This window comes from Egretta garzetta, unplaced genomic scaffold (genome assembly GCF_000687185.1).
Source record: "Egretta garzetta isolate BGI_Z169 unplaced genomic scaffold, ASM68718v1 scaffold77, whole genome shotgun sequence".
NCBI classification, from domain to species: domain Eukaryota; kingdom Metazoa; phylum Chordata; class Aves; order Pelecaniformes; family Ardeidae; genus Egretta; species Egretta garzetta.
In genome coordinates, this window is record NW_009260130.1 from 687,506 (window position 1) to 702,728 (window position 15,223).

At 47.0% G+C, this 15,223-nt stretch overlaps 1 protein-coding gene across 1 annotated transcript in view; it reads left to right on the top strand.

The window, feature by feature from the left end:
- Positions 1 to 15,223, top strand: part of FRAS1 (Fraser extracellular matrix complex subunit 1) — a 131,614-nt gene that overhangs the window by 90,913 nt on the left and 25,478 nt on the right. The window contains 15 exon segments of the mRNA XM_035896955.1: positions 2,471 to 2,585; positions 3,068 to 3,205; positions 4,029 to 4,061; positions 4,798 to 4,929; positions 5,596 to 5,721; positions 6,528 to 6,775; positions 8,303 to 8,451; positions 8,895 to 9,057; positions 9,806 to 9,941; positions 11,000 to 11,196; positions 11,586 to 11,739; positions 12,286 to 12,549; positions 12,665 to 12,853; positions 13,254 to 13,373; positions 13,804 to 13,983. Coding sequence (XP_035752848.1) covers positions 2,471 to 2,585; positions 3,068 to 3,205; positions 4,029 to 4,061; positions 4,798 to 4,929; positions 5,596 to 5,721; positions 6,528 to 6,775; positions 8,303 to 8,451; positions 8,895 to 9,057; positions 9,806 to 9,941; positions 11,000 to 11,196; positions 11,586 to 11,739; positions 12,286 to 12,549; positions 12,665 to 12,853; positions 13,254 to 13,373; positions 13,804 to 13,983 — 2,344 coding nt within the window.

Consider the following 15,223-nt stretch of genomic DNA (forward strand, 5'->3'; position numbering starts at 1 on the left):
CTGCTGATTTATTTAGAGCATGTGAGGTGCCAGCAGTGTGCTCAGCATTATCAAACAAATCCTGTGCCCTTGGGTGCTCCCTGACAGACCAAAGCGCACCGAGAAGCCTGTGCAGTGCAGGAGAGCAGATGTAGCAGACCTCCCAGGGGCAATAGGTCCCCAGGAGGAACCTCTAAGGGGAGGTGAAGGACTTGGAAGCCAGCACAGCCTGCCAGGCATGGGACCAGAAAAAGCCAAAGGAATTGGTGGGAGAGGGATTAGTGAGAGGTCCACGACACAACGGCCTTGTCAGGGTTTAAAATAGTGGTGACCTTTCATGGGCAGTAATAAAACATGCTCAGACTGCTACTTGGAGCAATAGCTGGCCATGTATCTTTCTGCTCCTGACTTTTTGTTGTTGTCATTATTGACAAAATTGATGGGAGCGATGTCTGGCTGAGCCATGCAGCGCTGGATTTTATAGCTAATTACACACCACAAAATTCAATAGAGCCATAAAATACATTTTATGGAGGGGCGCCTCGCAACCTGCAAGCCCTACATTTGGGAGGGACAAGTAGGCCTCGGAGGCAACTATGAATCAACCATAACCTTAAATCTTTTCATCATAAAATTGCACTTCCTTGCATCAACGTGATTGAGTTCTGTTCATCTGTCTTCAAACTCCTTCAGAATTAGACCTGCTTCTCAGCTGAAGAGCACGCACAAAATGTTAAGTTCTTCCCCTACCTTTAGTCTTGTCTTTGAGTGTCCTACTGAGAAAGGTCAGAGAAAGTTCGATGACTCTTTGGCAGTTAAACTGAACATAACATCTACACTGGTTTTTCTTCAATCAAGTTACCAGTTTCCCCCATATTGGTAAAAGAAGCCTGAGCTTTGCTCTAGCTGAATACAAACTGAGATTGGGTTTGGGAAGGAGAGAGAATTTTTAAGTATGTAGAGGTGCTCCTCCCTTCCCTTCCCAAAGTGGCTGTATGAAAGGGACACCACTGTTAATTTTAAGCCTGACTTCTTACACAGGCCTGTATATAGCAGTGCCGATAACACAGATAAACTTCCTGGCTTTTGGTTCCAGTTAGACGTGTGACACTTTCCCATCTCAGAAGGACTGACAAGGTTTTATTTACTGCTTCACATCAGTCCAACAATCATCCACAGGCTGTGTTTTTTCCTGGGTGAGAAACACCGGAGGGAAATGAAGCGGGGGATCGGTGGCATTTGTGATGTACTGAGCTGTGGTTGGGAAACCTCGCCCTGCCAGTCTCCAAGCCAGCGTCCAGTCTGTGACCCCAGGCCAGCAGAATGGGACACGGGTTTCACAGGGTGGCCTTACAGATGTGTAACCAGCACGATTCAGTGGGCTGCACTTGATGTGGCCAGTGGAAACCTGTAATTTGTTCCTGAACCTGATCATTTCAAAGCAGATAAATTAATTGCCCTTATCCTTAATTTAGCTTGTCCTTTCCATATTTTGTTCATGATTATGAAATAAGCTGGATGCTTTTCATACCCAGCTGAACTATTTATTTCAGTGACTTCTCATAGCTGTTAATTCTGCCAGATTAAGGTTCATGAATACATGCAGGTTAACTGCCTTTGTGCACTTCAGTCTGTTCATGCAGCACTGTAATTCCTGTAACACACTGCCCGCCTTTGGCTAATGACAACCTTGTAATGGAAGGATCAGAACATTGTTAGACAGTTTTAAAACAAAAGGGTTTGTTTTAAACCCATATTCTATAGATGGAAATGGCTGAGTCGTTTTCAGAATTTCTTTTAAAAACAAATCCAGTCCAGCCACATCAGACTATACCAGAAAACTATGTAGGCAATGAATTATATCTTTTGATTTTGATCAAATTAGATTTTCCTTTATCGCTTCTTAGCTGCTGTAGGTCAAAAAAGAAACTCCTCGACCTGTGAGCGTGGAGGTTGCACATCTGCAGGGGACAGAGCGCACTAAAACCACTGCCACTTCCCTGGACAGCCTGGAAGTGGGGATAAGCTCATAGCTTTATGAAGGAGGAGGTGTTTGTCTCTTTTTCGTAAATTTATAAGCCCCTTCTGGTTCTCTAGAAAGGACTTAACAGAAGTGAACCTGTATAGAGCTCTCTTCTGTTGAGCGTGATAGTGCCCAGGTTTTGCGTTAAGACATTTGGGTTGGTTTACAGATGAGCTGAAAGGGAGTTTGGGCGGCCCATGAGACTCTAGCAAATTTTACTCGTTATCAAGCATTACTGTCCTCTGTAATCTCCTCCTAAATAGCCCCTATTCTGTACAAGTTTGAGCGACTTGGTAAAGGTTCAGCCCATCCATCCCTTGTCGGTTTTAGGTCTAAGAACTAGCCCTTTAAATTCAAAGACTCTCTCGTATTTAACTACAGCAAAGCAAATTCTCTTTCAATGTATTTTTGGGGTGAAACTTCACATGTCTCTGGCCTTGATGCTCATGGTCTAATGTGTTTATTGAGGTGCTGGAGGACCGTGTGACAGTGATTGAGCCCCATCACCTCTCCTTTGTAGACCCGGAGATTCCCAGTGAGAAAATCCTGTTCAACGTGACCGTCCCCCTCCTTCCTGGCCAAGGCAAGTGTACCCACCCAAAACATGGCAGCTTGCTGCTGAATTAATTGCCGTGCTTTCTGAGCACATGTAATTTTTCCCTCAGAGTATCATTCTGTGGAGGCATCTGTTAATCTGTTTGGCCTCCTACATTTGCTTTCAAACACGTTTCTTAACCTGCTATCTTTGGCTTGTTTAGGAGTAAGCCGCAGAGCTCAGCCAGTTTTCTTACTATTGTCTGGAATATATCGAATGTTGTACCCCATGGCTTCCTGCTTTTCACCTCTCTAGTGAGAGGTATTTGAAGAAATGATTGAGTGAGGAATCTCTGTTTAGTTTATCATGTCCCAAGAATCCATTCTCGATGCAGTTACAGCCACCTGCCTCATTCAGGAACCACTGCAGATGTAAAAAGAACTACCTGGGGAGAGAAAAAGAAGCTGTGGTATGTTGTTTTAAAAATAAAATGGATTTCTCTGTTAATACTGAGCTCTCTGCCTCCGTAGGTATCGTGGAGCATAGAGACAGGCCTCTCTCCCCAGTCAGGTACTTCACCCAAGCGGATATAAACCATGGCAAGATTGCTTATCGTCCGCCGACTGCAGCTCCTCACTTGAGAGAGATCATTGCCTTCTCCTTTGCGGGTAAGGAATGGAATGTTCTTCGCAGTGCCATGTCAGACTGGTAGAGGTAGCTGGACTTCTGGTCCTCCTCCAGTCCCAGAATGACTTTGTGATTATGTCCATACTCACAAGGGCATGAGGCTTGAACGATACAAAGGAAGTAGGACTCTGCCTTCGAGGAGCTTACCAAGAGTTCACCTCTTTTTTGCGACTTCAGCAAGATTTTCACCACCCTGTGGTTTGGAGTAGCAACGTTCAGTGAACGGTGGGGATTTGGCAGTGTTCGCTGCAGCATTTAGCATTGCCAGCGCTACCACTGGATGCTGCGCTGGGCAAACTGCTCATCTGCTGCTGTGTGCTTAGGAACTGTTGCCCTTCCCATGCTTGAGATCTTTGCTGCTCCGGGGGTTTAGTCCTTGAGACTGAGACTAGAATTGATGAACTGAATCAATTTAACCAGGATATTAGAAGGTTTCTACCATCAGAGGAGAAACAGTCTGGAGCAGGAGGTAGAGGGGCAAAAAGAGGACACACTTCAGCATGTTTGACCAGTTGATGCGCAGGATCCTGTGACGAGGTGACAGTACATGGTAGATGCAGTTCTGTGCATCACCATGCCTTCCACTGACCTCAAGAAGAGTTTCAGGGTTTGGAGGAGGGAGTAGCATGTTCTCTCTCATTACCTGGAGTGTAAGCAAGGAAAGCGCGCTTTTACTTGGTGAGGAAAGATTCCACTCTGGCTGAATGTCAGCACTTGCTTTCTCCAAAAGTTCTTCAAATCCCCATCAGTATGTGCTTTCCTGTCCTGACCACAATTACTCTGTGCTTGCGTTTGTCCCGTCAGGTCTCCCAGAGTCAGTGAGCTTCCGATTCACAGGTATGTGAACCATTTGCTCTTTCCCAGCCAAAGCAGTTTTTGTCCTTCTGCCCTTCATGTTGCCTGTTATCCCTTGGCTTTGTCTCTGCTGCAAGCACACCTATGGGCACTCAGTAGGAATTTCTGGAAATGCATGTGCCTGGGGAATATTAATTCATCTGTGGCCCAACGGTGTTTTATAGAAGCTAAACTGCATTGCAATGGAAGCACCTTTTTCCAGTAGTTGCCTAGAATCTGTCCTAAAAGCCTGATTGATTCCAGTTTTCCCCCAGTGTGAACAAGGACATCAGAGTTTTGCTCTGCTTTTTTTTTAATAGAGCATGGAAACATTTCCACAATTAAATTGCTTTTGATAAGCTGCTTGCTTGTTTAACATGCCTTGCCCTTTCCATGTACATTCTAGCACAGGTATGCAAAGTGATCCACCAGCAAGGAGAGGTCCATGTTCTGACTTACGAGCACACCTGATAGACGTATGGCAGATAGCACGTACGCATGCACACACACACACAGACTTTGACAAGTTTGTCTTGCTAAGAGTTGAGTAAGGGGCAAAGATAAATACTCTCGGCAGGTGTGAGCTGTGTGTGTATGTCCATAGACAAAGGCGTAGATTGACAAGGTAGGAGAGGAGCCAGCGATGTGGGGTGGTGATTTTGTAGAGAAAGGTGAATTTTCCAGGTGAGTCCCTGAAAACACATCCCTACGCTCAGGTGTGGTTTTTGTCTATGTCTAGTGTCTGATGGAGAACACACAACCCCGGAGATGCCGTTTGTCATTCATCTGCTCTCTGCAGAGCAGCAGCCTCCAGTCTTCCAGATCACAGCTCCGTTCCTGGAGGTCAGCCAGGGGGGCAGAGCCACCATTGGTGAGTAGGGTGGAAGGGAGGGGGTGCAGAGCCCAGCCTGAGGCGTGGTGTTTATTGCCAGGAGGCCACAGGGATGGAGCAGGGGAGAGTTTTGGTCTCACTCACCTCTGCCCATTTAGCTAAGGAGCTGTGGTTGTGCAGGTGTAGCAGCAACCACTGAGAAAACTGGGCAAGTAGCACCTGGGGATGTGGCGGTGCTCCTCCAACGTATGGCAGGTCCGTTGGTTGGCTGAGGCCGGGGAGAGCAGGATCAGGCACCTGCTGCTCCTCTGTTTTTTCCCTCTTAGGCTGCTCTGCAATTGCTGAACGGCTGATTAGTGGTGGGGGTAGAAAAAGCCACTTTCTGCTTGTGTCAGGAGGTTCTCTGGGGGTTTTGTAGATCCCTCCCTGCTACATGAGCGTGTGCACATCTCTCGTAAGCTGAGGGTTTGCATAGCTGTCATTTGTGAGCCTTACTGGCAATAAGTTCTCTGATCTGAGTATCATCAAGGGACCAATTATTTCCGTGAAACCAGCAAGCTCTTGGGCTAAGGCAGCTGCAGAATTATTTTACTTTTCACATACTAACTGGATTACAGTTTTTTGACTCCATTCACAAGAGCGCAAAAACCTAAGGGATATTCCCAGTGCGCTGTCTGAGGATACTGCTCTCTTTCCCCGGCACAGGGATCCAGTTAGCCGTGAGTGACACAGATACAGCTCCTGAGGGTCTTTTCTTTGAGCTGGTGAAACCTCCCCTTCATGGCATTGTGCTCAAGTACAGCGCAGGCGTGCAGGAGCGCATGAGAGCCGGTGAGTTGAGCAGAAGTCTTCCTCGGCACAGGAGAGGGGTCAGCGTGTGCCTATCTACCTCACTAGTTTAGTTGGCCAGGAGGGGACAGGCACCTCTGGCAGATATGGCTGCATCCACCAGCGTGTGAATTTTCTGCCTGGAAGTGTGTGGCTGCAGGAGAGAGTCCATGAAAGACATTTTCCCATTTTCTGTTTCATTCCTGGCTGAGTCAGCATGTTGCCCGTACCAAGTGTGTGGGGGCTAGTTGACAGTCACTCTGTTGTGATAGCTGTAACCAGCTAATCAAAAGGGATGTTTTGTTTTACATGGTAAGTTATATCTGAAGTAATTTAGTGAAGTAACACGGCGAACATTTCTACTGAAGTCCATGTAAACCTGTTGTGATCCAGCAGTCAAAAGCTCCTGTGGAGTTTCACCGTTGACTTTGGTGGTAGCAGTTTCCAGTGTGTGATCAGATGAACAAATATTATCTGTAGGAGAGTAGTGCAAGCAGAAGACATGGAGAGGGAAGCCTTATCTAGCTATGACAGGCACGAGCTTACAAAGCAGCTGGGAAGAAAAGGAGGATCTGTGCCCTCCCAGAGAATCGTGAAGGGTCACCGTGTCTGTGAAACTGTGAAGGTTACAGCTTTTCCTCTGCGCTGCGTATATACTAGCTCCCTAATGAATGTCTTCATAACTCACGTCCCTGTAAGGATGGTATTAAATGCCAGTTTAGTACGCGATTAAGTCTTTTGCTAAATTGAGATTTGGACTGGTGCTCTGAACAGAGCCTTTCTGACTTGTGCATTTTCTTTTGGGGAAGGTGACACCTTCACCTACGAGGACGTCACTCGAAATGCTCTGCAGTACGTGCACGATGGTTCGGCAGCAGCAGAGGACAGCATGGAAATCTCTGTCACCGACGGTGTCACCACAGTCACCACAGTGCTGAGGGTGGAAGTGTCCCTGCTGGATAACAACGGTCCACAGCTGGCCCCGGGCTGCTTGTTGGCAATCACTGTGGCTAGTAAAAGCTCTGTGACCCTCTCTCGTTTGCACCTCGCTTATATTGTAAGCTTTCATCTACTTCTAAAGCCAGCGAATGCTGCCAGCTCCCCTTTCCTGATGCCCCCACAGCCCCTTTGTCACACACGCACTCTCTGCCGTGTGGATTCTTGGTAGAGAGCTCGAGTTTTGACTGTGTCCTGGCTACTGCTGCCAAAAAGGTGATAATAGATTCCTTCATCCAACAGGGTTTTAGGGCTATCCCTGTTTGACTGTAACAGAGGTGAACCGCCACGCTAAACATGAGAACTGAGTTAATCCCAGATTTTTGTATCAAATAAGACTTGCTAATAAAGCACATGGATTTGCTAAGCGATAATCCCTTGAAAGTTTCAGCCCCCTTACCCCCCCTTCCAAAATTGCCTGGTTCTTTTTCTGGACATATTTGAAGGGAGGAGGGTTTAAGCAACCCAAGATGCTGCACTCCTCGGTAGCTTGGAGCTGGTCCCAGGGGCTGCATGTTGTACAAGAGTTATCGTGCCGGTGAAATTCGGAAGAAAGGTATTTTACTTCCTGCAGATGATTTAGCAGCAAATGCCCTAGCAGTGGATTTCAGGTATGCAGATACGCTCCCCTTGGGGAGGAGGGAGGAGAGACTGCAGGGCACATGTGAGGCTGGAGAGACCTAAGGTAGCGGCTGTCAGGGAGGTGGTTCGGGAACTGCAGGGGGTGAGGTAGGGTAAGGGGGAAGATGAATGTTTTTTCCAAGGGATCAGTCTGGGTACAAGTCTGGGATCTGTCCTGTTCTCCTCTTAAGGAGGAAGGCTGGCAAGGGAGCTGTGCAGGTTTAATCGGAGGAAGAGGACAGTTAGGGAAAAGATGATTTCATTCCTGACCCATATGCTAAGGGTGTGATGATTTCTGCTTTGGTTTTATCTCTTGAGCAACCAACAAAAACTTTTGGAAGAAAGATGACGTCTGAGTTGTGATATCATAGAGATGGTTGTGCTTAATGTAGTTAAAAAGAGCCAAAACTGGCTTTTAGTTTAATGTGAATCTGGCTTTTTCAGCATTGCTCCGCGTTAACCTTTGTTGTACTAAGAACTGAACTTCGCCCTGTACTTCTCTCTGAAGGAGTGGAGGGCAACAGTTCCTCCCTCTGCCCAGCTATCAGCTAAACTTTGGCTCAGTTTACCTGGAGCCGGGGAGATTGTGTTGATGCGATACAAGGACACAAAGAAAACCTCTCTGAGCTGAGAGAAAATGAAAATATATTTGAAAGAAGGGTAGATGAGGTGCTTAGGGACAGGGTTTAGCAGTGGGATGGCAGGGTTAGGGGAACGGTTGGACTTGATGATCTTAGAGGGCTTTTCCAACCTAAACGATTCTATGATTCTATATTTTGCGAATGTCAACCCGATCGACTCTTCTCTCATCAATAGCACTTCATTTAATTCTCATCAGCTGTGGGTGTGACCCAGCTAGCTTGATATACTTCCCTATAAAACATTTTATTCCTCCTTCCACTTTTAGTGGAGGGAAACAAAAGCTAAGCTTGTCTTGCTTTGATTTGTTTTGTTTCTTCGTGTTTAGGACAACAATTCTCCTGACTCGGAGATAAGAATCCAGTTAATATCTCTGCCTGCATATGGCACCCTCTTACGGATGTCTGGCTCTCATGACAAAGAGCTTTCCAAAGTTTATAATTTCACCATGGAAGACATCAACAACCAGAGGATCAGGTATCAAAGAGCTATTCTCCTTCAGGCCATGCCAGTTAAAAGCTCAGTGGGCTTTCCACAGGGATCTCTGGGCTATATTATATTAGCACAATGTATCAAAGATATTTTTCTCCTTTCTTGGCTCTTGTATCCTATGAGATTATAAATGAGAGCATTTCCTGTGTGCGGAATTGGGTGTTTACGTGTGTCTGAAATGCCAGTAGTTGGTGTAGCTTCAGACTGTGGGAATTTTTTCTGTGTCCATGTCATGGTGATACTTCAGGTAGGCAACACCTAAAATTGTGATTTAAATTAACTCAGGGAATGAACGTGAGGGAGGGTTGGGAACTGAAATACCGCCTCTCTTTCGAGGGGTGTGCGTTCACCTCTAAATGCAGGGATGAGATGCATTTGCCTGACGGTCAGTGAGACGCCCTGACCCAGATTGTGTCTGACTTTCACAGCTACTCCACCATGTTTGAGACGAGCAATCAGCCAGTTATGGACATCTTCCACTTTGCTGTTTTTGATGCTGATAACAACCGGCTCGACAGACAGATGTTCACCATCACCATCACATCTGCCCAGACAATGCCGTCGCTCATTGCTTTTGCTGATCATATCACTGTAAGTGGCTACCCAGGATACTAGGAACAGTGACAAGAATGTCTTAGATGTGAGGAACTGAACAGCTTTCCTGGACTGAGGGGAAATCGCTGAAGAAACATGGTGTTGCACACGCAATCCTGTGAGTGCAAAGGGTTAACAAATTACTTTGAGGCCAGAGGAGGCCGACAGTACGGCTGCATCCCTGAACCTCACATCTGTTCTAGTCAGGAGCTGGGTTCTCCCTAGGGTGTCCTGTTGATATCAGTGGAACAAGTCTGGCTTATCCCTGTTTAATATTTCGTCCCTTATTTCACCAGCTGATATGTAAAAGATGAGCAGGAGACCAGTCTGAAAACATCTGGTGCTTTGGACTGATACACAGCATTTCAGACGCCTTATCAAAGCCTTTTGAAGTCACCTCCTCCTTTCCAGATTTGCGTTCCCCCTCCCTTGCCTTCAAAAGGCTCCCCTCAACAAAAAATGCAGATCTCGCCTTCCAGGAGGTCAGCGTGACTCTGCCAGTTCTCTTCTTGCCCTGATAAAGCGCTCACAGGTTCCTCTTGGGGGCCAGGCAGGCTTTGTTCTTCCCATCCCACCTCACGTCCCAGCTGATTTCATACTTAACACACCTAGGGGGAGGATGGGACAGGACTTCAGAGACCGGGCAGGCCTCTTCCACAGAGGCAGACTTGTTCAGTGACAATTTGTGTGTTGCTGCGTGTTGTGTGCGCTGGCAGTAGTTTTGTCATAGGCTTTTGCTTTCCAGGTGGATGAGGGTGGCAGGGTCCCGCTGCTGGCTCATCACCACTTAGCTGCTGATTATGATACTGCTGCCAAGGAAGACCTGAGGGTCACAGTTATCACTCTACCTATGTATGGCTACATTGAAAACACTAAGACAGGTAAACTGCTTGGCTCTCTCTTCTTCCTCCTGGCTGGTGAAAGGGAGCATAGGAATTGCCATGCTGGAGCACATTCTAATCTGTCTCACCGCGGCTCCTCAGCGCAGTGCTGGTTGGTATCAGTTGGTCATAAAGAGCTCGTAAGATCAGCGTAAGGAGATAAAGTGTCTCAGGGTGGCATTTCCTCCTAATTCCCGTTCATCGGAGCCTGGTCTGTCTTGTGAGACTGGGGCGTTAAGAGCCTTTTCAAGCCCATGTGTTGTATTTTCATCGCGCTTTATTTTGGCTGTCCTTGTGACACAGAACAAACTTCGCTAAATTCCTCTATACATGTCCTAGCAAGTTTTAAGGCTCTGAGAGCTGTGGCAGAGCACGACTGGTAACGTTCTCTTATCCCATCGTATTATCAAGAATAAGTAGGATTTATGCCATATCGTCCAAAGATGTTAATCCAGGAGATTTGTCTGCTTAACCCTGTGTGTGGTCCTAACAGGAGTGGCGTATATCATATTACTTAAATCATAACTTGCCTTTATAGCATATCACCGTGGGCTGGCCAGCGTAGTGGCTTGTTACAACAGTGATTGCCTTTCTTCTGGAGAGCACAGGTTGCTAACCATTACACACCATCCCTCCTAATTGTGTCCTACAAATGAACTCCAGTTTGTGCCGTTTTGGTAACGGTGGGTGAGCCTCTCTCCTTGAACAGGCAACGGCTGGGTGATTTTCTTGGGTGTGAGACTGAATTTTGCAAGGTGAAGCTTGATGTAGAGATCATGTTGAGGCCAGATGGCACATTAGCCATCATCTCATCTCTGAAGAAAGCCTAAGTAATTCTGGGATGTGGTATTGCTTGTACTGCGCATAAAATTGCAGCTCCGCTAATGCCTGCTCTAATGCAGCACTACTGCAGCAGATGTTGTGTTCTACAAAGGTCACAAGATGTGTGAAAGCCATGATGTAGGAAGGAACATCCTTCTGCACCCTTCACAATGTGCCGTTCTTCTCCTAATCCAGTGAAATGGACATCCTTTCACTAGTGCTATTCTGGTTTGCAGGTGAGAATTTTGGCCCCCAGGGCGAGTCTGCTGTCACCGCAGACGCATCCTTTTCCCTTCAAGATGTTCTGGAGAACAGTATTAACTACTTCCAGAGCGTCCATGAAAGCATCGAGCCGACAAGTGATGTTTTCAGCTTTTACGTGAGCGATGGCTTCAGCCAGACTGAGGTGCAGAGCATTAACATCACCATTCAGGTACGCCTGTGCTCGCTGGCTGCCAGAGCCCTCTCCTTTCACGTAGACACATGACTCGTAAAGTGCAAGCTTTGCTCGCTCCTTTTTAGTACATGGGAAGGGGATTAAAGGGAGTTTCCTTCCTCCTATCTGTTCCCTTCCCCTAGTACAGGCACATCATTCACCTGTGACGCCAGAGAACAGCCTCTGCCCCAGGGCTTATTTCTCTGGTGTCTCCTCCTTAGAAGCAGCCACGGTGCTGGATAAATTTGAAGAGACTGGTGTAGCCCATTAATGGGTATCAGCACCAGTACTGTCATTTGGTAGCTTGTATTTAATTCAGGTGGGCAGCGGTCTTTTCCCCTGGGCCATTTCCCTTTTTTGACCCTGTGCCTTTGGGGCCTGTGCAGCGACAGAATGATGAGCCCCCGAAGATGGTGCTGGAGCCCGTCAGAGTGCACGAGGGCACAGGTGTGGTCGTTACCAACGCCTCCCTCAACCTGCAGGACTTGGACACCCACAACAGTGAGCTTGTCATCACGGTCACCAGAAGTCCTGAACATGGTAAGTCCTGACAAGCTGGAGTTGGGGGGAGAGAGAGGGAGAATGTCCTTGTGTCTTTATATCTGCGCGTGTCGAATAGCCCCTGCTGTGAGGGAGGAGCCTGGCATATTTGGGTAAAGCACGTTTAACCAGCGTTCGGACCAGCAGCCACAGGGAGACTGTGCTTCAGAACAGACCTATTCTTGGAGAGTTGTCCCTCTCTGTCTGTGGGAGAGGGGAAAGGGGGACTGCATGCATTTCCCTGGGAAGTTCCCTTCTGTGTTACCCCATGTACTTTTGCAGGGTTCAGTTCCAAAGGGCTGAGCAACTAGTATCTATCTGCAGAGATAAAGCAAGGCAGGGTGTCAAAGGACATGTTAAACTAGGGAGGGCTGTGCGCCCTTTTTCACGTCTCACTTATGTCATCAAATTCTTACCAGCATGGCAATAAGCAGATAACTTCAGTTTTTCCGGTAAGGCTACGTCCACCTCTGTGCATCCCACTCAGAGCTGCCAGACAGCAGGCTGCCTTCTCCCCATAATTTTCATCCATCTTTTGTCTGTCAGGTCACCTCCGCAGGAGGCAGACTGCTGCGGAGCCCCCGGAGCACGGACATTTGCTGTCCACGGGCTCGGCCTTCACCTACCAGGACATTTTGGATGAGCTGATCGTTTATACTCAGAGCGGTGCAGCAGCACAAACAGACGAGTTTGGCTTCTCCATCACGGATGGACTCTACACGCAGAAGGGGAGGCTGGAGTTCTTCATGGAGCTGCCAAAGAAGCAGCCACCCACATTAGCTGTCAACAGGGGCCTGCAGCTCCCAGTTGGTACGGGGAGAGGGAGGAGAATGGTATTGCTTGGTATTGCTATATGGTCCAGTCTAAACCAGTCGCTGAGCTGGGTTGGCTGAAGCTGTTTGTGGACTTTCTTTCTCTGGTCCAGGCTCTGCAGCATACCTCACAGATCAGCACTTGAAAGCAGCAGCTATTTATTCAGATGACACAACGATTAGATTTGTCATGAAGAGGGATCCCAGCAGGGGCCATCTGCAGCTGACCAAAACTGATAATCCAGTCCAGATCTCTGTCGAAGGACCTGTCAAAAGTTTCACCCAGGCTGATATAAATAAAGGTGAGTGCTTGATTTTAGATAATCACAGTGAGTAATATGTGGCCGTTCTAGTTAGTCCTGCAAGGAGCAGGGAGTTGGACTCGATGATCTTTCCAGCTTGCAATATTCTGTGATTCTGTGGTCTTTGTGAGAGGAGGAGGACGACCTGAAGCAGGGAAGGGAGAGGGAAAGAAGTAAGATAAGGTTGTTGTGTTATTGCAGAAACACGTATTGTTAAGGAATTGTTAAAAAGTCTCTCTGCAGGAGAAAAAGAATAAAGAGAAAAAGCAATGAAGCCAAAATCCAGGAGCTCCATCAAGCCCCACATCCCTCAGCTTAGAGCGCCAGCCTGGTTCCAAACTAAGAATTAAATGACGCAGCCTGTAATAAACCACCTCTTTTCTCCTGTCCCTCTTTCCAGGGCAAGTGGTGTACAGTCACAAGAAAGGGGACCCTGGCGGAAATTTCGCCTTCACCTTTGATGTGATTGATGCAGATGGCAACAAACTGACGGACCAGGTTTTTTATATTAGTGTCTTAGGTAAAAGATAGTGCTGAAGTTACGTTTTCTTTGCTGCAGAGCTGAGGCCTTCATAGATTCCCATCTCACATGTACTGCAAGTTCAGATGTAATTCTTGAGATGCAGTTTTTATTCGCTGTTAATTAAAAGGCCTTTGAAGTTTGGGACATGGGGAGGCTTCTTGGTTGTAAGGATTAATTCTTTGGCTTTGAAAAAGGCAGAAAAATTCCCCTTAATATCTTCATACTGTCTAGATTGTCTTTAAGATGTTGTAATGTTACCATCCTCTCAATTAATGCCAGGACCCAGAGTACCTGTTTTGGAATTACCGGTCTGGGAGGTGTTTGTGTGTATGTTGTCTTTTGCCTGAGCACAAGTACCCGATTTGAATAACACCAAGGAAAGGAGGGTGACTGTCTCCTAACTCAGCTTTGTATTTAACCCTCTCAGAGGACAGGTTTCCCCCCTCCATCATCGCTAACAAAGGGCTGGTCTTGGATGAGAACTCGGCAAAGATGATCACAACCCTCCAGCTCTCTGCCACTGACCAGGACAGTGAGCCGACCCAGCTCCGGTACACGCTCACCAAGCAGCCTCAGCTGGGGCACCTGGAGCACGCAGCCTCCCCAGGTTAGCAGGGTGGTATTTTACTCGGTTGGGTACTCCTAGCAGCAAAGCACTGGAGAATTTTTGAGCCCTAAAGATTCACTGCAGGAAAAATGCGCTTGGAAGCAGCAGCACAGAATTCTATTTTCTGTTAGAAATGAAATGGTCATTAGCCCAGAGAGTTGGGAGAACAGGGCGAGTGGAGGCAAGGCGGCCCGATCATCACAGACGAGGATTTATTCAGCCTCTGGGTGAGTTTATGCCCCATGGTAACCTTGCCTGGTGGACTCTGCAGATCGGTCCAACTTGCCACTGTGTGAATCTCCTCTTTCGGGACCTATTGATGGATCCGCATGACAAGCAAATGTTCAGCCTTTTCTGTGACCACATACAGTACAACACCCAGAAGAATCCATCCCCTAATGTCCATGGTAATAGAGCCCAGCCTGGTGAACAGAGAACTTGCTTTCAATCCCCCTCTTGGCCAGTACGTCCCTTGATCCCTAAACACCAGCCTCTTTTCCCTGCTGTGCTTTGGAGTGGAAGTAGCCGCTGAGTTAGTTTAAAAGGAAGCTATGCTGTGGTGTAATGGATACGCTGGATAACAAATTCTGGTAGTTTGGAGAGGGGAGATTGGTCAGTCCTGTGAAACTCAGCAAGTAATTACCTGCAAATGTGATCTGGATTTTAGTGTTGCCTTCCATGCCCACTGGCGGTACGAGTGTCCTACCCCTCTCTGATTGAATTAGTCTGAATCTATGCTGTCCTATAATACGCTATTCTGATTTAGATTATACTCATCTAAGATTATATTTCTTCTTAGATTTCTCATTAACGTGAGACTGAAGTGGAAATAATCTGCTGTGTGTTTTCAAGATGCAGACACTCCCTGTACAGCTCAGTTTTAGTGTGTGGTTTGCCTCATCTTCTCAGAGCGTAAGGTGTCCTCTGGCAAACACGTTGAAAGGGTAGGAATAATGAATGGAAGTTACAATAAGCCAACCCCCTGCTGAGAGAAAATTAAATACTTGCAACATTTTTGTCTTAATTGCAAACTAAATTATGAATCTTATACTTTGGGGACCTGGAAGAGCTGGATTAAGGATGTTATTCCTCCTGTTATTTAGAACGTGATGATTCTGAATTCTGTGCTTTTTTCATGTCTGTGGACTAAGAAAGGTAGAGAGTCACACACTGTGGAAGAGTTGTTCTTGTGGTTTAAGTGACCTAAGCCTAAGGACAGAGTACTGGAGCGTTCAAAAGA